Below are 19,595 nucleotides of genomic sequence, written 5' to 3' on the forward strand. Positions count from 1 at the left end.
TCTTTCCTGCCGCATGACGCCACCTTACTTTCATCAATTTTGTTCGCTCACACGCGACTTATGAGATGTGTTCAGTGCGGAAGGGCGCGCTTCGGATTCTGAGTCAGTGAGATTATTAGGGAGAAGATCAAGGCAGTTCTTCCACCTGCTTGCTGTAGCTGATGGCATTTTGAAGTCCAAATTTTTCTGGTGTTCCCTCAGGAATCCGAGAAACATACACGTTCCAGATAACCATTCGATTACCCTTCTGGCACTGATCGAGCATCGTCGACGACCCACTTTGTAAGCAACATCAGGGATGTAATAAGTTCACAAATTATCTCCCAAACATGCGACGATCTGAGTATGTATGATGACTGGCACAACCTGGCACAACACGGTTCATCATTCATGTACCTGATCACGCTGAGTTCAAAGGATCTGACACAAGTCCGAACCCCGGGGTTGAGAGAGTTTCAGCCACAGTCGCTGATGCGGCGTGGCCTGAGGTGACCCAAGTCCAATTCTTGCAGGGCTCTTTTGACCTGTCACCCGGGCTTAAGCAAACACTCTCACTTTAGCAGATAGCTGGGTCAGCACAGGCTGGGGGTGGCAAACCATCATCATTGACAAATGAAACTAGCTTGGGAATAAGGACCACAAAAGATAAATTTACCACTCTTTATTTTGAATGAATATAAGCCATCATTATTGCCCGTTTACACCTTGTTATCTAGACTGTAAGCTTCCATCATCAGATTTGGGTGTTGATATGGCTTACACAGCACAGTACAAAAGCTTTGTCAAGTCTGAACAGCCTGGATTGCTATTATCAATATAGGAATATGTTAAGGCAAGCCTTGTGTTTTTGATGCGTCAAAGTAAACATTGGGGAGGAACCTGTTCCTACATATGAGCATCTTAATATCACAAAATCTGGTCAGGGGGTCCCAGTGACCCCCAGAAGGTGAACTGATTTTGAGAAAGTGGTATTGTAATACCCCTGCGACATGTGGGACATCGGACCTTGTCAGCTGTAGATGAGCATACCAGTCTCTGGTGATATATTCCAAAGGACAACCCCCGAGGACAGAGAACATTTAGATACAAAACTACACATTAGCAAATTGTGACCATTATTGATATGAAAATATTTACGGATTAATTCACTTACATCCATACAATTCCCATGAAGCATTTGGCGGCACGTCAATTTGACAACTCTTTGTCCCTCAAAGAATTCAGAAAAGCAGATGGGGCATTTATCAGAATTGTCTTTTTCCATTTCAAGTGACAGTTTTGATATAAATTCATAATGTCCATTGCCTGCTAAAAGAAAATCAGTAGTCAGTGCTCCATTAGAGATTAATTGGACATCTAACTATGTAATTGATTGTTTTTCTATTCTATCTCAGCTCCACTTTCATTGTGGATGACAGATCAGGATGTAAAGTTTTCAAGGAATGGAGGAGCCATAGAGCCAACTGATTTGACTCCATTATGGAGATGGGATTTTACACCAGTATTGCAGAAATTAAAGAGACTTGCCATTTCTTTGCACCTTACTATTCAGATACTCTTGGAGTCCTTTGATGTAAAACCCTGCTTTATATATCATGTCAATGAAAAAATCTTGATCTTCATAATACTTCTGCTGTCTTATAGCATCTAGACCATGAAATCCTGATTTATACTCTTTCAGTTCATAGTCATGGAGATGACATGCATGTAGACACCTTTTGATGTAATCTAAGTCGACCAGATTGTGGTGTGTAAAAGGCCCAAGAAGGATTGCAATGTAAGGGTCCATATCTGCTTTCTTGAGGTAGTTTTGAATATGGGGCTGTAATTCAGCTTGCGCCTGGAATCTATGATGGATTGCTTTAAAACGCTTATTGCGTGATAACCAAGGTTTCACAAGATTATCTGCAGCTGGATAGAATCTTCTCAGATATTGCAATATGTGATATAGACATTGTATCTCTTGATCTGGAGTAGTTCCAAAAACCATGTGCTGTATACATTTCATAGTCAATGAATGTACAATTATTGCGTCGGTTAAAAACCTGTTTTGAAGCAATTTATCATATATTTCAATGATTCTCGATGATTGATTATTTATGGTAGGTTTACGGAGGTAATCTCTGATTTTCTCAATCAACTCAACGCGCTTCAGAGCTTCTGTGATTAGAAACTTCTTAGTGACTGGGTAAAAAGTTCTGAGATGTTGTAATATCGCATGCAAACATTGGATTTCTCCTTCTGAAGTAGTCTTAGAAATTGAGTGATGCATAGCTTGCAATGCCAATGACTCAAGAATCCTTCCTTTGGTCAAAGACTTATTTTGAAGTAATCCATTGTGTATCCTGATGAATGTAGGTGTTTGTTGGTTCCTTTCAGAGTCCTGAAGGTAATTTCTGATGTTCGCAATTAGCTCAACTCGCTTGAGGGCTTCCGTGATGGCTGTGATCGTATCCATCTGCATCAGCTCATGATGTCTGATGGGCAGCCAAGATGAAAGCTACGGAAGTGAACTCACATTCATCTACGGGGAATATGTCTATCCCTCGACTGGATATTCCTTTTACCCTAGGCTTCAAGTCAAGTCCTGGAGTTGAAATTAACACTCGTATTCCAGATTCTGAATAATGAGAAAATGTAACATACCTTCCGTTAGAAAAAGCTCCAATCCTCCTCGGCAAACAGAACCTGTGTTTGGATCTCTTCCGAGCTGCCCTTTTGGTAAGAAAGATTTAAGGATATGAAGGACACTCAAAATCCACAGTCTTTCATATAATTCTAAATTATCTCGCTCTAAGTATTCAAGTGAAGTGATGATAATCTTATCAAGTGCGAGACCATGGGTATAGAGTGGATTCCCAATCTTATAGTCATATACCATTAGTTTCAATTCTTTTGCTAAAGGGCTGATACCTGAATGGTATCTCTGAGCCTCATGGGCAATATGTAAAAGCTCATTCTTTCTATTCCCAATATTGAAAAATCCAATCAGTTGTTGAGAAAGTCCCGAGACTGAAGCTTTTGGATGAACATAACATTCCAGATCTTCAGCTAATGGGGCAAATATCTTTAATGCGTTGATTCTTTGATCCATGAATTTTTTGTCTCCCTCGTATCCTTCATGAGCAAGTCTTATAACATTCCTTCTTTCTGTCCAATAGACGTCTTCTTCGATGCGGTTGCTCTCCATTGTAGGAATTAAGTTCGGTGTTGAACGTTCGTTGTGTGATGCTCCCAACGAATTGAAATCATTCTCTTCAATCACACCTTCGACCAGTCTTTCTGATGGAGTAATTGCGCCTAAACAGCAAGAAACTATCAAGCAACACCGCCATGATAAGATGATCTTGTTCATAGCTGATCTATAAGTTATAAAGCTAAGCTTTCGGTCCAAAGCGAGCAAAAAAAGTTGATAAAATTCCTGAGCGAATCTCTTGTGGTCCAGCTTACCCACACAACTATTTTGCGAAGACCATTTGAAACTCTCCCGTACCTCCCTTACAAACTTGGGTCCTGTAAAGTGAAACCCGCATCTATGATATCCTTCCGCAACGTCAGGGGATATAAAATAAATTAAATCGGATGCATGTTCCAGGACTGATGAACCACGGGAGCGAGGAGTCATTATTAGAACAATCATCCCCCATGTCAAAATCACATTCACTTCACCAAAATGAACATGTTCAGACATTCTTGGACGCCATTGTTCTCGCCCCATGATCAGCCGGGGTCATTTTGTTTGCAGAAGTTCGAATGTCCCAAGTCTATCCTTCCAATATGAACTGCCCTGTAGATTCTGCGCTTTCCACTTCGTATGTTTTCCTCAGACCTGTGCGCAGTGACTAAATGTGAGTAGGATTAAGTCAAAAGTGTTGTTGGCATTGGGAGAGCTCTAGGACTCAAGAGGTGTCAAACAACCCTGCTTGCACTACAAAGAGAGGTTTGTTGAACCAAAATGTATTTGTGCTTCACATGTATTCTGGATCTGATTTCAGGTCAGGCCACATTTTCAAAAGCTCTTGTGGAGATGCTTGAGATTATCTAAGAGCATCTCCTATCGTCTCGGTAAAGGGCTTCGGTACGGTAAATTTTACTGTACCGACCCTTAAATTCCCCAATCGTGTCTAAAACACGATTCGGTATCCACCGAATCGGTCAAAATTCTGTAGAGGTCCAGCAAATTTACTGGACCTCTACCGATTCGGTATCTGCGGGGAAACCATTGTTCTCACCATTTGGTACTGTACCGAGGCACTTTCTTTCCAACGATAGTGGATTTCGACAGTTCTGTACCGATTGATACTGTACCGAACACCTACGTACAGAAAATTTACTGAAAATTTACTCGAATGCTTGAGATTATCTAAAAGTGATGGACTGATCAATTTATTTCCTTTGTCGGTATTAAGCTATGTTGGGCCTATCACAGAGAAGTCACAGGTGAAAGCGGTCAAATACAGTTTGTGTTAATCTCTGGTCATCTCATTTCGAGTGACAGTTCATGGTCTTAACCTTCAACACAGCCAACGGTGAACAAGAACAAACACCGTCATCATCAACAAAAAGAAGAAACCGTACCAAGCTTGATAAAATAATTTGGCAATAGATAGTAAGAAAGAGAACTCGATCATTGTATCTATCTTACCATCATGGCGGTTAGCTTCTTTTCGATTTTTGGTCACCGTCTTGAATGCATTGCTTACCTTAATCCGTATCTGTCCTTACCTCACAGTCAAATCAACAAAAGATTCAAGACCTTCAGTCTCGAATCTCAAAGGAACGTAAGATCATTCATGGATTCCAAGTGATGCGCACTGCTACGTCGAATCAGGACATCATTCGATCATGCGACTCAAAAATCCGAGATAGTGAAAAGACTATCAGTTTCTATCAACAGTCCATTCAAGAATTAGAATCTCCTTCCGAACAATCTCCGACGGCACCCACGCCAACTTCTTCCACTTCCCTTCAACTTGCTTCTCCTATTCCCAAGTCGGTCAAGCGTTATACTGCATTAGGTACGCGCCTGTATTCATCTTTTTGATTTCTCTGCCTCTTGAAAACTAATCTTCTCTCATCAAATCATAGATTTGATCAAATATGACACACCCCTCACGGCGGCTAAGATTGGTCGAATGCTTCATCAGCTTGAGTTCAAGATTTGTGTTGAAAGTCAATATAAAAATGGAATCGAAAAGATGATCAAACTTTATCAACTTGAGTTCAGTTTAATCATATATTCTTGACATCCTCTTTCCCAAGCTTATCCACTCTTCTCTGGCTTCAAGGGGTGATAAAAAGAGTCGTGCTGAAGCCGAACGGAAGCGTGTCGAGTCAAGTCAGAAGATGCTCTTACTTGGTCAAGCACTCAAGCGTTACAAGACTTTAGAGGTCACTGGAATCGAAGATGAGGATGCAGAATCGGAAGAGCGCAAAGGACATCCTCGTCGTCCCATCTCGGGTGCCCTTCAAATCACCATCACTTCAGCTAGAGACCTCGACCATGCTCCCCTGTCCTCCAAAAAAGGCACGACAGAAACAGTCGTAGTGGTCAAGGTCGAAGACACTCCCCGTGCTCGTACTCATCCCGTCCGTAATGATCGCTGGCACGAAGAGTTTGAAATTCATGTTGATAAGGCCAACGAACTTGAGATCATCATCTATGATCGCATCTCATCCAATCAAGACTCGGTCATTCCGATCGGATTACTTTGGGTCCGTATCAATGATGTAGTCGAGGAGCTTCGTCGCAAGAAGATTGGTAACGAATCCGGTCCGGGCTGGGTCACGGCTGCGCGGGTCAATTCTAGAGGTGGGGGGAGCGCAGGCGAGCTGGCCATCGGTGGCTCTGGTAGTTCTGGATCGCCGATCACGAGTCTCGGTTCACAGCCTCCCGGAATACCCACTGGTGGAAACTCGTCAGAGGGAATTGAAGCCTGGTTTGCGGTTGAGCCGGCCGGCGCGATCGGCTTAAATCTCAACTTTGGTCAATACTTTAATATTCTAAGACTCGGCTAACACTGACTTGTTCAGCCGCAAACTGACGCCCTTGACCTTTGACCGTGCAGTCAAGTCTAACGTCCGCAAAAGACCCTACGAGACCGCAGGTCTCGGACGACAAGGTGCGGTGCGAAAGAAAAAGGAAGAAGTCCATGAACAAAATGGCCATCAATTTATAGCTCAACAATTCTACCAGATTGTACGATGTGCCCTCTGCGGGGAGCTTTTGTACAATGCTTCTGGCATGCAGTGTTCAGATTGCAAGTATCTCTGTCACAAACGTTGTTTCACGAAGGTGGTCACGAAATGTATCTCCAAATCGAATGCAGATGCAGTCAGTCACCTCTCTTGATACACTTGTAAAAAATCGACAAATAGACTGATCCTTGCTCTACACGGTTTATAACAGGACGAGGATGAAGAAAAGATGCTGAACCATCGAATACCTCATCGATTTGAGCCGATGACTACCATCACCCCCGCTTGGTGCTGCCATTGTGGAATGTTGCTACCGTTAGGACGAAAGAATGCTCGCCGATGTACAGAGTGTAGCATGACATCACATGCCGACTGTGCCCATCTTGTGCCCGACTTTTGCGGAATGTCGATGGAGACGGCCAATAGACTTTTACAAGAAATCAAGACCGCTAAGACCAGACAACACACTCGACTCAGCTCTCATTCGCCTTTGAAACAAGATCACATTGGCTCGCCTAATCGCCCATCAGCCACCTCTACAATTGAGTCAGCTGAGAAACTTCATCAAGAATTCGGTCGTGTTCAGCTCGGCGCGCCTTTATCGACGCCCCCGAGCACCGATTACCATTCACGAGTCAGTTCAACCAATATACAACCTCCCCTTTCGGCTGGCCATACGCCTGTCCCAATCCATCTTCCTTATGGAGAGTCTGATGGTCAAGAACGGCCGTCCGGGTCTCGCCCATTGCCAACCCCTATGGAACCCATGCGAATGCCTGAGCCTCCACCCCCTGGGCTCTTTGGACCGGGTCCACCTCTTTCTTCAGGCCCCGCCTCGCGTCCCTTGCCACCTCAACCACAACCAAGACTATCCCAAGGTCCGCCTGCAAATACTTCGCCGCAACAAATGACATCGCCGCAACAACAACCCACGTCAAATCGATATGATCCTCGCATCACTTCACCTCCAATGTCTTCGCCTACCAAATCCATCGCTTCTCCCATTACCCCGAGTGGTAGCAGCACGGCTATCATTAGCACCCCAGCATCGTCAAGATCTAGGTCAGGTAGTAAAGCGCAGAGGAAAATCGGATTGGATGACTTTAACTTCTTGGCTGTCTTAGGTAAAGGTAACTTTGGAAAGGTGATGTTAGCTGAAGAAAAAAGATCAGGCCAGTTATGGGCCATCAAAGTCTTGAAAAAGGATTTTATCATTGAAAACGATGAGGTAGAAAGGTGCGTTTGTAGTTTCAGTGAGTAAAAACTTGAGGAGTGACAAAAGTGTTGATTTTTCGAGATTCTTTCTATAGTACGAAATCCGAAAAGAGAGTCTTTTTGACGGCTAGTCGCGAACGACATCCGTTCTTGATTGGATTGCATTCTTGTTTTCAAACTGAGACTAGAATTTATTTTGTGATGGAGTTGAGTTTGATATCATTTTGTAATCAAATAAAAGTCAAGAATATTGAATCAGTCGTTTTTTCCCTCTTGGATTGAACAGGTATGTTAGTGGAGGAGATTTGATGTTGCATATTCAACGAGAGCAATTTACTCCAAGACGAGCTAAATTCTACGCTGCTGAAGTTTTGCTGGCATTGGAATATTTTCATCAAAATGGAGTGATCTATCGGTAAGTTTGCTCTCAGAAAGTGACAAATACGGCTGAAACCTGAAACCGATTGCATTGTGGATGCCTATAGGGATTTGAAATTGGACAATATCCTTTTGACGCTTGACGGCCATATCAAGGTTGCTGATTATGGGCTGTGTAAAGAAGAGATGTGGTATCAGAACACGACTGTTGAGTTTTTTTCCTTATCCACTGCCGTGAAGACAAATTAAGGTCTAAAGCTGACTTCATCATCTGAATCACAGAGCACATTTTGTGGTACACCCGAGTTCATGGCACCTGAAATCTTACTTGAACAAAGATATGGTAGAGCGGTAGATTGGTGGGCGTTTGGGGTGTTGATCTATGAGATGTTATTAGGACAATCGCCATTTAGAGGAGATGATGAGGATGAAATTTTTGATGCGATTTTAGAAGACGAACCACTTTATCCGATTCATATGCCAAGAGATTCAGTTTCGATTTTACAAAAATTATTAACTAGAGATCCATTAAGAAGATTAGGTGGAGGACCTACTGATGCAGAAGAGATCAAAGCTCATCCTTTCTTTAGGGAAACGGTTTGGGAAGATGTGTACAGAAAGAGGGTACCTGCACCTTATTTCCCTACTGTCGTAAGTTTTCTTCCTTGGGTCTCGACTGTTTCGTGTTTTGTTTATAAAAGATACTGATAGAAACTCTTTGGGGTATGTGTATGATAGAATGGACCGATGGATGTATCGAATTTCGATTCAGAATTTACCAAAGAAAGTCCTAGATTAACACCTGTTCATAGTCAATTGAGAGCTGAGGATCAGAAAGTAAGTTTTTACTTCCTTTCGTTTCGAACTAGAATGCAGGCTAACTGATTTTCTTTGGGGCTCGTTTCGCAAAATAGGAATTTGAAGGCTTTTCATGGACTGCCCCATGGGCCCAATAAAGTGTAGTCGTTCACGTATGTGTGTGGGTATGAATATCGTTTGTGTGCCCATGTGTATTGTTTGTATAGAGAAAAAGAGAAAGAAATATGAAAGTTATCTTTATTAAATGAACAAGTGATGATTGATTTCTTTCTTTTTTCAAAATCTTCATGTTAATTTAAATATAAAGCTTATTAAAAAATTACATTTCTATCAAGGAGATATATATATATATATGATAAGGATTCGAAGTGTAAACACTTTTTTAACTGATGTGTTTTTTTTGTTTTGTCTTAAAGTTTGAGTTTCAAATTATTTTATTTGTGTAGCTCAGTGAATGATTATCAAATCAAGAGTTTTTTTTCTGATATTTTTTTCTTATTTGAAAGTCTCTTCTTAACTTAGCTGACATGTTTTTGTTTTTGAAATTGTTGATTCTTATTTTCTTTGGTTTGGTTTTTTAAAGAAACTCTCCTTTGAGGGTTACGAAAGATCAAATGTCTTCTTGAGATGAGTTATAAGAGGTAAAATCTCTTTTTCAGGTTTCGCTGCTTCTCCACAAGTTATGTTCAGGTAAGTCGGACCTATGTAGTTTCCTAGTACTCATTTGTGCGAGAGGGACTTTGTTAAGTTAGTGTAGTCTCAACCTTTTCAAACTTTAAAACCGTGACCGGCCTGTGCAAAAATAATTGTGCATGGTATGACACCAAAGTTAAAGTCGATGTTACTCATCTCGGCCAGTACCTTTATGCATCATTACTTCTCTCATCCTACGTTAGGAAATTGGAGGTGCTCATGGACCTTGACATTCCTTCGTCGGTTCATCATACTTCAGTGGGTGTCATCGAACCCGGTGTGTCTGCTAGTGCGCCTCGACTTGATAAGCTGGTCGTACGCTAGGTGGGGGAAGAGCGCGGTACATGGAGTATGTTTTCTCTAGGCAGCGTGGAGACAGACTGCTCGAGACTCCAACAGACGCTGATTGTATGTTTAATCTTTAGAAGCAAAAACGCATTATATTGATGAAAGAAAGCGAAGAACGAATGTGAAAAGAGAACCAAGGAACATCGAACAAAAACAACAACAAAAAAACCAATCAAGAACAAATACTGATTAAAACTAAAACTGTCAAACAAACGGGAATTCAAAAGAGACGATAAGGAGAAAGATAAATGTTAGAATGAAATCATAAAGATTTTTTCTAACAAAACTCCGACATATTACTCATTAAAGAGCAAAGATCTAATGATTTCCCAAGTCCTAACTTGTTTAGTAATACATCCGCGGTATTCTCTGAACCATTAAGAATATCATCCCTAGATAAAAAAGAATAAGAGAGCAAAGGTTATCAAATTGACAAGATTTGGAGAAAATGATAGAGAAGACTTACAAGATACACTTGATCTGGTAGACGATGGGTCCAAGTGTGGGACCCAAGGCAGGAACTTGATAGACCATCAAGTTGAGGTCAGCCATCGAGTATTTCATGGAGTTAACAGTGTTCTAAAACATAGGATGAAGACGTTAGTATATGTTGATAAACTATGAGTAAAGAAAAAACAAACCTTCAAAGTCACCTCCATTTCATTACTCTTGTTCAAGTTCGCTGTACCCTTATCTCTACCAAAGTAGCTGAGGGAATTATGGATGTTGGTCAAAGTTGGAATGTTGTTGGCATGTTTTTGCCATTGAGCAAGTTTACGGGAAACTTCTTTCTGGAAAGCAGTGGATTGCCCAAGATTTTTGTTTGCCTGTAAGTTTGATAATGATCGATCTTTGAAAGAAAACACAAACACACAGAAAGATTAGTCAAAGTGTGAATAAAAAGGGAGTGACACATGAATAAAGGAGACTTACGAATCGAGTCCATATCACCGTTCATCGCTGAAGCAGCGTTGAGAAGCTGAGTAGCAGTAGCTAAAGGTCCAATGTTTCGACGAGCCATCATCACATCAGGATGCAATGGGCTACGACGACTAACATGCTTTCGTCCAGTGGTCTTGCTAGCCTTGACATTATGATGAGCTTGAATTTCTGGCTTGGCGAGACCGGATTCAGCAGCAGGTGATTGAGGAATCGCAGAAGCACCAGGACGTTGTGGGCTAGGTGCAGCAAGAGTAGGAAGAATAGCAAAAGCGAAAAGAGTCACAGCAATGGTAACGATCTTAGAGGTATACATTGTAAGTAAAATCTAGTGGCTAAGTTGGATATTAAAAAGAGACTCTAGTGTTGAGAATCGACGTAGTTAATGAATGTTATAGTGTTTAAGAAAAGTGTGTTGTCTTGGAGTGACAGACTTAAAATAAAGTACGAAGGGATGTGATGTGATGTTGACTAAAACAAATGATACGGAAATCACGTAAAGAAAGTTAAGAAAGTTATAAGATTAATAGTAGTTGTCTAGGATATTCGAATGTTGTGATAGAATGAAGAAAGAGAGGAAGAAACGGATTTGAGGATGGGATTTTATATGATTTCTGGAAGCTCAACATTTCTCATTGTTCGCCCTTGTCTGCTGCCACTCCAAAAATTTACCAGTGGTATACTGCACGACTTCAGCCTTCTCGAAATGCAATGCCCTGAATGAAGCACCGAGTAGAGTCAAGTCTCGTGAACGCATTGCTTCCATGAGCCGCTAAGTGGTGCCTGTTAGACCAAAATTTAGAGCGAATGAGATGATATGCACGGCATCATAGTAAGCAGGCACGTTGGAACACTATCAAGAGCCATGTAATAGGTCAGACTGGCCACTTGACGCGAAAAGATCCTACCGTGGCATTCATTTTGTGGAATTGATGTTGAAATTTTGCAATGCGGTCTATTGTTTGTGGGCATTGATCAACATCTCATTGTGCCACTAGCAGTCGATTGAAGTATAGAGATAGATAGTTCATCGCTTTGTGTTATCAGACCATAGTCTATGTGGCACAACTCGCTGAGCACAGTGAGACGACCGGAACAGGCAATCTACCATAGAGTTACCGTAAGACTTTTTCCTTTCGAAAAAGTAGGTCACTGCCAACTCCATGTTTTGGGATGGCGGGGGAAGTAGGAACCGAGTTTCTTGTTCTTTGATGCAAGATCCACTCAGGTCTAGCACTTCTCGGGGTCCCACAGTCACACCTATTGGCCTTATCCACGGGAAATCGCTAATCTACCAGGGCCAAGGGTAACGCTACCACGCAGGCTTACTCTCGACTTGATCCTCAGGCTCTACAAGGAGACACCGAGGAAGAGTTGTGACAAGTCTGGAAAATCGCAACTCATTGGAGCGGGTAACGGTGAGTACCCCATAAATAATTTCAAGTCCTTTTGTATAGAAGGAGGTCAGCTAAGCTGGACTGTTGCAGAAATGAAACTAGAACCAAGAATTGATCAGAAGGAAATTCATAAAATCGATGTATTACAATGTCGACATCATATCATTTCTTTGAGTAGAAGCGTTTTCTTGCACAAAGATTTCTTGAAAGCTTTCAATTGGAAAAATGGAGGAAAATGTACGAAGAAGCATGAAACCTATGAGATGATCTATTTCCACGTCTTTTCAATTCATTCTTCCAGTTGATGTCAGTGACAGCAGTAAAATCGTGTATGTTTGTGAAGTTTTGAAATCCTAGCCAGCTCTCCAAGATTATTATTTCATTCATTGCTAGGCTGAAGACTAGATAGAAAGGAAGACGCGTGCTCAATAAAATGCCAACTGCAATCACTGATCATTTGACTTGGTACAATGTTCCATCGTGTTTTGGAATGATAATGTGTCCAATTGAAACTATGCTAATTGCTTTGAAGGGTTATAACTTATGACGGGTAGTTTGTTTCTGCTGTAGGTGTAACTTATAAGAGTTGAAGCTTGATAACTAGTTTATTGATTCAAAGGTTCCTTTGCAGACACCGCGCAACCTCAAGACCATCCCAATTTGCTTCTCAACTGATCAGACCCAAATTTCAGCAATGACTGACCTTTCAAATAATTGAATGTCATAGTCTTCAAGGAGTCTCAACCATTTCACAAGGGATGGCTTCGTGTGATTGTGCTTTTTATTAATAGGGCAATCAGCTCTTATGAGAGGATCTAGGTTCTGTCAAGATAGCGTCCACATTGAATGATAAGGAAGACAAAAAGATTAATCAAAAATCATTGATCACTCTATGGGTGCGTGAGGTTATATAAGCCTGACCACATATAATTCATAGTCACACTGATGAAGCATCTTTGGAAAAGTAAATACAGGAACTATCAAGGCGAGCACATTCACCTGCATCTTCAGCTCAGAAATCAAAGTCTGTATCTGAACATACGAACGGGCCCCTACTCAATAACATTGTGAGGCAAGTTGTCATCAGAGACTTCTTGATCAATAAAGTCTGCGCTTCCTTCAAAGATCTTGGACTTTGGAGCTCTCTGGAGTGTTCCCGGGGCCACTATGGCTTTGCCACGATCGGGGCACGAAGTGGTTTATGGTTCTTCAGAGGTTTAGACTTACTCCGACAGTTGTCAGTCACTGAACTTCATCGCGTGAACCTTGAACGCGACCAATCTCATCGATTTCACTTTTTCAAGATATCCTCTGGCCATTCGACACTTTCATATTCGATTTCTAACATGAATTCTAAAGATTCAAATATGGCAGGACCTTCGTCTGTTGCCATCAAGAAAAGGCAGCCGAATCCTGGCCAAGGATCTGGGTTAGTTCACTAGATTTATAGACACTTCTTGAAGGTCTGTTTGTTGATATTGGTTCCCGATTTCCTAATCGATAGGTTAGATGAATTCGGAATTTTTGCTACTCCCAAAGCCCCTCGTCGAACAGGAAATCCCCAGAATGCTAGTCTCAATAAGAACTCATCTAACTCGAGGCCATCATCAGCCCTTGCAGTCAAACGCGAAGACATTGAGGGTGACATTTTCTCAAGTCCATTTGCATCACGGAGCAAAGGGCATCCAACCGAGATTATCAATGGGGTTACGCCCTCGAAACCAAACCTACCGATTCGCGCTAAGCTAGATAGTCCACGTCAACCAAATAGTCCTGCAGCATTCAACTCCAGACCCGAGCCCTTCAAAGTGATGGATTCATTAAATTCATATTTACCTCTACCAACAGCGTCGGCTAATACTAGCCGAACCTCCACTCATCCTATCAAATTCGGAGCTGCTGCAAGTACATCCGATTGGAATTATCGTTATATGTTTGAGAAATTATCGGATCGATCAGATGTCCTCGATCAAAAACTTGAATACTTTAGCAACATTTTGGCTGATTGGCATGGCATTGAAGAATGGTCCGATCCTAGCGTTGTTAGTCAGGAAGATATCTGGGCAGTTGGAAGGATCTGTGCAGAAACACAAGACACAAAGGTTTCCGACAATGCTTGTTGGTTGGAAACTAGCCGATTAGGTGGTTATGGTAGACGAGTTTGGCTTAAATGGGATGAAGCCCTGAAGGTACACGGTGTTGGATCTGGTGAAGGAGGCGTGGGTTTGTTTCCGGGAGCAATTATCGGTGTCAAAGGACGAAACGGCGGCGGCACTTACTTCAGTGTGCAAGAAATTCTGACTGTTAGCTTTCCCCCCTCGAATATCAAAGTACACCTCTGATGAAATGACGAAATTTGCTGAAATTCGTAGATGCCACCAGTAGATCCTCCTACGACTCTTCCAACAAAACTGGTTGAATACTTACCATCTGTAGAAGAAACACCGATCAAATTTGCCATTGCGTGTGGTCCTTTTACGACTGATGACAATCTAGACTTTCTACCGCTTGATGCTCTGCTAACACAACTGGCCACGGAGCACCTAGACCTCGTTATCTTGGTCAGAACAAACTTTTGATGATATGACACCGTGACCTGTTCATGAATAATAATCAGACATCTCGAATCTTCTTGTATGCAGTTAGGTCCATTTATTGATTCCAACCACCCACTCATCAAGACTGGAGATATCGATGATACACCCAGTACACTCTTCCGAGAAAAGATTGCGACTCGACTCATCAAACTCCGAACTTCCTCACCACAAACCAGGATCTACTTGATTCCATCATTACGTGATATCATCGCTCCACACGCGGCTTATCCTCAGTCTCCCCTCAATTTCAGAGACCCGGCATTAGGTTTAACATCTGATATCAAATGCCTACCCAATCCGATCACAATCACTATCAATGAAGTAGTGATCGGTATCAATAATGTAGATGTCTTGATGTCCATCCGAAAAGAAGAATTCTTCAAACCGGCACTTGTTCAGGACGATGGCGAGTCCAACGAAGGACCCGATCCTAATGCTAGAGATATCATCTCTCGAGCATGTCGGCACGTCATGAGGCAACGAAGGTGGCGTACATCTACTCATTTCCTCCACCTCACGAAAGTAGCAAGACAATGGATACTGATCATGGTTTGACGCATTATCATCATCTAGCTTCTATCCGCTATTTCCAGCCACTTTGGGGGCTGGGATTGACCAGGTGAACTTGGATGTTACGCATCACGAGCTAATAAAATACGATCCCGTGGGCGCTGATATTTTAATCATGCCCACAAGCTTCACAGCTTTTGCAAAGGTACCAAAACCAATGACTCTACTCTAAAATCTGTAGAAATATACTAATAACTTGATTCTCACCAGATCGTCGATTCTACAGTGATTGTAAACCCACGTCAATTATGTAAAGGACAAGGTACAGGTACATATGCTAGATTTACGATTCATGGACCTGAGAAAACGAATTTAGAAGCTGAGATTTTAAGAGGAAATGAATCACCTGATGAGATTGAAGCTATTGAACATAATATATGGGAAAGATGTCGAGTTGATTTAATTAGAATTTAAAAGTTTGTTTTTTGTTTTTTATTTTTGTGGGACCTGTAGTTTTTTTTTAGGATTTTTTGTTTTTTTTGTTTGATTGCTTGAAGTCTGAATGGAATTGTTTATTCCTGGAAGAAGTATAATATCAGATTCCCTTGAACAAGTGATACTAGAGAATGTATATAGAATGGATCATACAAATCTCTTGCTAGCATTGGTATCAGGAAAACAATCCAACAAATGTGCAGTAACCTCTCTTAGCATCACTCTTGGTATGATTGCATATTGGCTTCTTTTATTCACGTTTCTTGCTCATCTTGATATTGAAGCATAATATACTTTGGAAGAAATTCTAGAGGAGTAGAATTCTTACTATGTATCAAGAATCAGATAAATCATCTGCTTATCTGAAAGAGAGATCCAACCACTCTTGTGTCATGTATTCATCAAATCCAAGCTTGACGAGTTCAACACCCATTCAAGTCACCCAACAGTATGATATAATCCAATATCAAGTTCTGATGTTTAATATAGTGATACATGATAAGATTCTGGTTTTGTAGAGTACAATCACAAAGAATTGTATGATTTGAACTTGTTATCTGAGAAAGCATCCAGTGGGATGAACTGATCAACCACTCTTTAATTACTCCCTGAACGCTTAATGAATGCCACAAAATGCCACATATTCATCGATATATTACACAAAAGTATGATCAAGCCAAATAACCACTTCTTCATCGATTCTCATCATCTCTCTCTTGTGACATATAAATTTCATTTTCAACTTGTATGAAAAGCCCGTCTAAGGGCAATCAACTTAATAAAGAAAGAAAAATAAATACAAAAGAAAGATCTCAAAGCGAAATCCAAAAATTCTCAAACGAAGGTACAAGCAAAATCTTATATATATATATGTATGTATGTATCTAGCATTTTAAAATCCAAAAGAAAAAATGAAAGTTTTTCAAAAGAGTGACAAACAAAAAGTGTTTAATCTTTAAAAAGACATCCAGTGTCAAGAAAACAAAAATCAAAAAATCAAAAAAATCAAAAAAAAAGTTTCTTTCATCATGGTTTTATCTAGGTATTTTGTGTATGTTAGAAAGATGAAAAAAAAAATTACGAGTGGTGTGTTGACTACCAGCAGTACAAAAATCAAAAACACAAACCAAACCAAAAAAAAAAATTGAAAGTTACTGTGCATGACACAAAATTGCAAAATGAAAGACGCTTGTCAATCTCATCAAAAAAAAAGGATGAAAGAAAAAATGAATGAAGACGAATCTTTTTTTTTTCAAAATAATACCCAGTAAAGGCTTAAAAGAAGGGAGGAGGAGGGCGGGGGGCGGGGGGAACAAAAACTCCAAGGAAAAACAAATCTTTCAAAATTCGAAATCAAATATTCGTTGTCCATGATCAACTCAAGCTTGCAAAGAGAAAGAGTCGGAGCAAAAAGAACCTTTGACTTGATGATCACCTAACCGATCACTTCATCACTCTGCAAACCTACTCCCACCTCTCGCGTTATAAGGTTGATGTTCTCTCATCTCTTCAAACGAATTGTAGGAAGCATGATGTCTGATCCCAACTTGTTGTGGTGGAACATGATCAAAAGCACCATGATTCGGATTATTAGGATCATATTCTTCCGAATTCCATCTTTCATGTGTAGGATCCCATCCTACTGCTCCTCGATTGAATCCTGCGACTTCATTATTATGATGCATGAGTGGTGGTGGTGGTAAAGGTCCTTCTAATCCTCCATATTCGGCTGAATGCCATGGTTGACTTCCGTTCGTATCAGATCGAGTCAAGGCTCCTACAGAGTCTTTTCTTGATCCAGCGCGCTGATCGACTGGGCTTTCAAATCCTTGAAGCTGGCGTGATGATGAAAGGGATCCAGAGGTCGAAGAAGCTAAAGTAGGGAATTGGGCAGGGAACGCCTGGTCTGCGCCTGAACATGAAAAGATGATCAAATCATGAAGTTCTATGTAAGCCTCTCACTACAAAAAGGTAAGAAAGAAAGATGACTTGAATAAACTGACCAGGTCCCCAGGTGGCGTCTTGAGCGGTAGGTCCGAAATCTACTTCCATGTCCTGAGGAACGAAACGCAAGAGAGGAAAATCAGTTCAAACACCGTTTCTTGCCTCTCACATCTACCAGAGATTGTGGTTTATAGTTCAGATCTACCCGAGGTAGTATGACCTACCCGATACACATCCTTGCGAGTTCGCATTTTCCAGGTCAGTAGATACCAGAGCATAACAAACAACTAAAAAAGATTTATAGTTAGATCAGTGTACCGATTTCGATTGAGACTCCAGTGAGGAGGTTGAACTCACCACTAGACCTCCTAACACAGATCCCCCGATGATTGCAGTCCACATCTTTAGCCCAGAGTGGGATGATGAGCCGCTTGAAGCAAGATTTGCACTGTTAGGAGCAAAGGGTCTAACAGGACCACTCGCAGTAGCCATCGCACCGCCCACATTCGAGTCCGTGGTAGTTGGTGTGTTTGAGGAGATGGAATTAGAGCCAATGGCGGCTCTGTTGGTAGAATCCAAAGACGTATTAGTCGCATTACCAAATAAAATAGTGCTGTTTACTGGGAAAGTGTTATCCGAAATTGTCTTATTATCCTTATTATCGGAAGAGGAAGATGTAGTAGCATTGGGTGATGAGGCGCTCGAGTTTCCAGGTGTGGAAGAGGTAGTGACGTTAGTTGGGGTAGTCGTGTTGTTTGAATTAGCTGGAGTGGCTGGAGTAGCCGAGGTAGTTGTGTTGGAAGAGGGTGCATTCGACGCTGGTGCCGATGAGGCAATGGTGCCGTTTGTCTTTGTTGTGTCTGAATGAGAGGTGGATCCAGTATTGGATGGCGAAGTCGCTGGTGTCGTAGTCATATTTGTGGAAGACTTGTTGTTATCATCTGGGGTAGTGTTAGTATTACTAGTTGATGTCGGCTTATCATTTTGAGCTGGAGTAACTGCCATGGTGGAAGATGTTTGCAAGATCTGGAATGTCAGATAGGGTTCAAGAATTGGAACGTAAGGGTTAAATAAATCACCTTGTGTCGATGAACCATCAGGGGTGGTGGAAGAGCCACCTTGGCCATTTGAATGATCCTGCGGGGTAGCAGAGGAAGATGAAGAGGGATTCGTGGTATCTGGTGGGGCAGTATGTGGAGATAGCAGGTCGAGATATTTTTTTTACCCGAAGTCAACATTAAAATACATCCATCCATCAATGAATATATGTGGAACGAAGTCGATGGTGATCATATATCGTGTCAAAAAATATCATAGCAAGACAAACAAGAAGATGAAGTTTAGATTCAACAATTCATATCTCAAAACAGTTTCCTGGACAATTGAAAACAAAGGATTGTGAATGGTACGAACCGCTCGTCACTGGCTGATCTGTCTTCGAGTTCGATTGTGAGCCTTCATCGGTGGAGGATGAATTCAAGCCTCTAATGGAAAGGCGCTTTTCCAAGGGTCCATCGAACTGAAGAGATGCTGCTGAGCTCGTGAGTAATAAAGCAATGCTACGTCGGCTATCAAAAACATCAATGCATTAGCCAGATTGAACATTTGTTGATTGGCTCCTGATCATGAGAAAATTGAAAGATTCAAACCTGAAGGAATTCATCGAACCAAGTTAGTGATTCGGTGGTCTGCTTGCTGAACAGATCAACGAACAAGATGCGGATTAAAGCAACAAGAGGAAGACCTGAGGGTATAAGACAAAAAATAAAAAAAAGGGCCTAGGAAACGATTTGTTGTGATCTTTTTGCTTAAGTTGTGAAAGTGACAGGGGGAGAGTTCTATACAGCTGAAACGTGAGGTTTGATTATTGACAAGGAAGAGGGGCGTAGCAAGAGGAAAGGTTAGAAACAGGTTGTTTGGTTTAGACCGGCAAAACCAATGATGATCATTGAGATGTGGAAGATTGAGAATTCAGAATCCCAAGTGGTGGCGGTGGATCACGCATGCTCAAACCATTAACAACTGAAAAGCCATTGATTGAAGTCGTGGGCTTTAGAGGCTG

The 19,595-nt window shown here is 41.4% G+C and overlaps 5 protein-coding genes across 5 annotated transcripts; 2 read left to right on the forward strand and 3 right to left on the reverse strand.

Moving 5' to 3' along the window:
• Positions 1-827: 827 nt before the first annotated feature.
• On the reverse strand, positions 828-3,691 carry MELLADRAFT_106051 (uncharacterized protein; the record flags this gene model as incomplete). The annotated part of the gene is made up of 6 exons (XM_007409613.1): positions 828-1,013; positions 1,154-1,305; positions 1,546-2,442; positions 2,519-2,620; positions 2,647-3,315; positions 3,451-3,691. 6 exons carry the CDS (start codon positions 3,689-3,691, stop codon positions 828-830), a joined length of 2,247 nt encoding a protein of 748 aa, XP_007409675.1.
• Positions 3,692-4,649: 958 nt separating this feature from the next.
• On the forward strand, positions 4,650-8,747 carry MELLADRAFT_85936 (uncharacterized protein; the record flags this gene model as incomplete). The annotated part of the gene is made up of 12 exons (XM_007409430.1): positions 4,650-4,655; positions 4,733-5,018; positions 5,089-5,221; positions 5,289-5,986; positions 6,069-6,334; positions 6,410-7,434; positions 7,509-7,619; positions 7,700-7,828; positions 7,899-7,998; positions 8,074-8,442; positions 8,530-8,628; positions 8,706-8,747. 12 exons carry the CDS (start codon positions 4,650-4,652, stop codon positions 8,745-8,747), a joined length of 3,264 nt encoding a protein of 1,087 aa, XP_007409492.1.
• Positions 8,748-9,928: 1,181 nt separating this feature from the next.
• Positions 9,929-10,906, reverse strand: MELLADRAFT_85937 (uncharacterized protein; the record flags this gene model as incomplete). Its single annotated transcript, XM_007409612.1, has 4 exons — positions 9,929-10,043; positions 10,118-10,230; positions 10,293-10,501; positions 10,585-10,906. The coding sequence occupies 4 exons, from the start codon at positions 10,904-10,906 to the stop codon at positions 9,929-9,931; spliced, it is 759 nt and encodes a 252-aa protein (XP_007409674.1).
• A 2,326-nt stretch (positions 10,907-13,232) lies between these two features.
• Positions 13,233-15,802, forward strand: MELLADRAFT_77651 (uncharacterized protein; the record flags this gene model as incomplete). Its single annotated transcript, XM_007409431.1, has 6 exons — positions 13,233-13,416; positions 13,438-14,290; positions 14,360-14,548; positions 14,630-15,069; positions 15,158-15,299; positions 15,365-15,802. 6 exons carry the CDS (start codon positions 13,334-13,336, stop codon positions 15,566-15,568), a joined length of 1,911 nt encoding a protein of 636 aa, XP_007409493.1.
• A 1,238-nt stretch (positions 15,803-17,040) lies between these two features.
• Positions 17,041-18,660, reverse strand: MELLADRAFT_85939 (uncharacterized protein; the record flags this gene model as incomplete). Its single annotated transcript, XM_007409611.1, has 5 exons — positions 17,041-17,501; positions 17,593-17,644; positions 17,758-17,820; positions 17,891-18,559; positions 18,613-18,660. The coding sequence occupies 5 exons, from the start codon at positions 18,658-18,660 to the stop codon at positions 17,041-17,043; spliced, it is 1,293 nt and encodes a 430-aa protein (XP_007409673.1).
• Positions 18,661-19,595: the final 935 nt, after the last annotated feature.

The sequence above is a fragment of the Melampsora larici-populina genome (genome assembly GCF_000204055.1).
Source record: "Melampsora larici-populina 98AG31 unplaced genomic scaffold MELLAscaffold_16, whole genome shotgun sequence".
NCBI classification, from domain to species: Eukaryota; Fungi; Basidiomycota; class Pucciniomycetes; order Pucciniales; family Melampsoraceae; genus Melampsora; species Melampsora laricis-populina.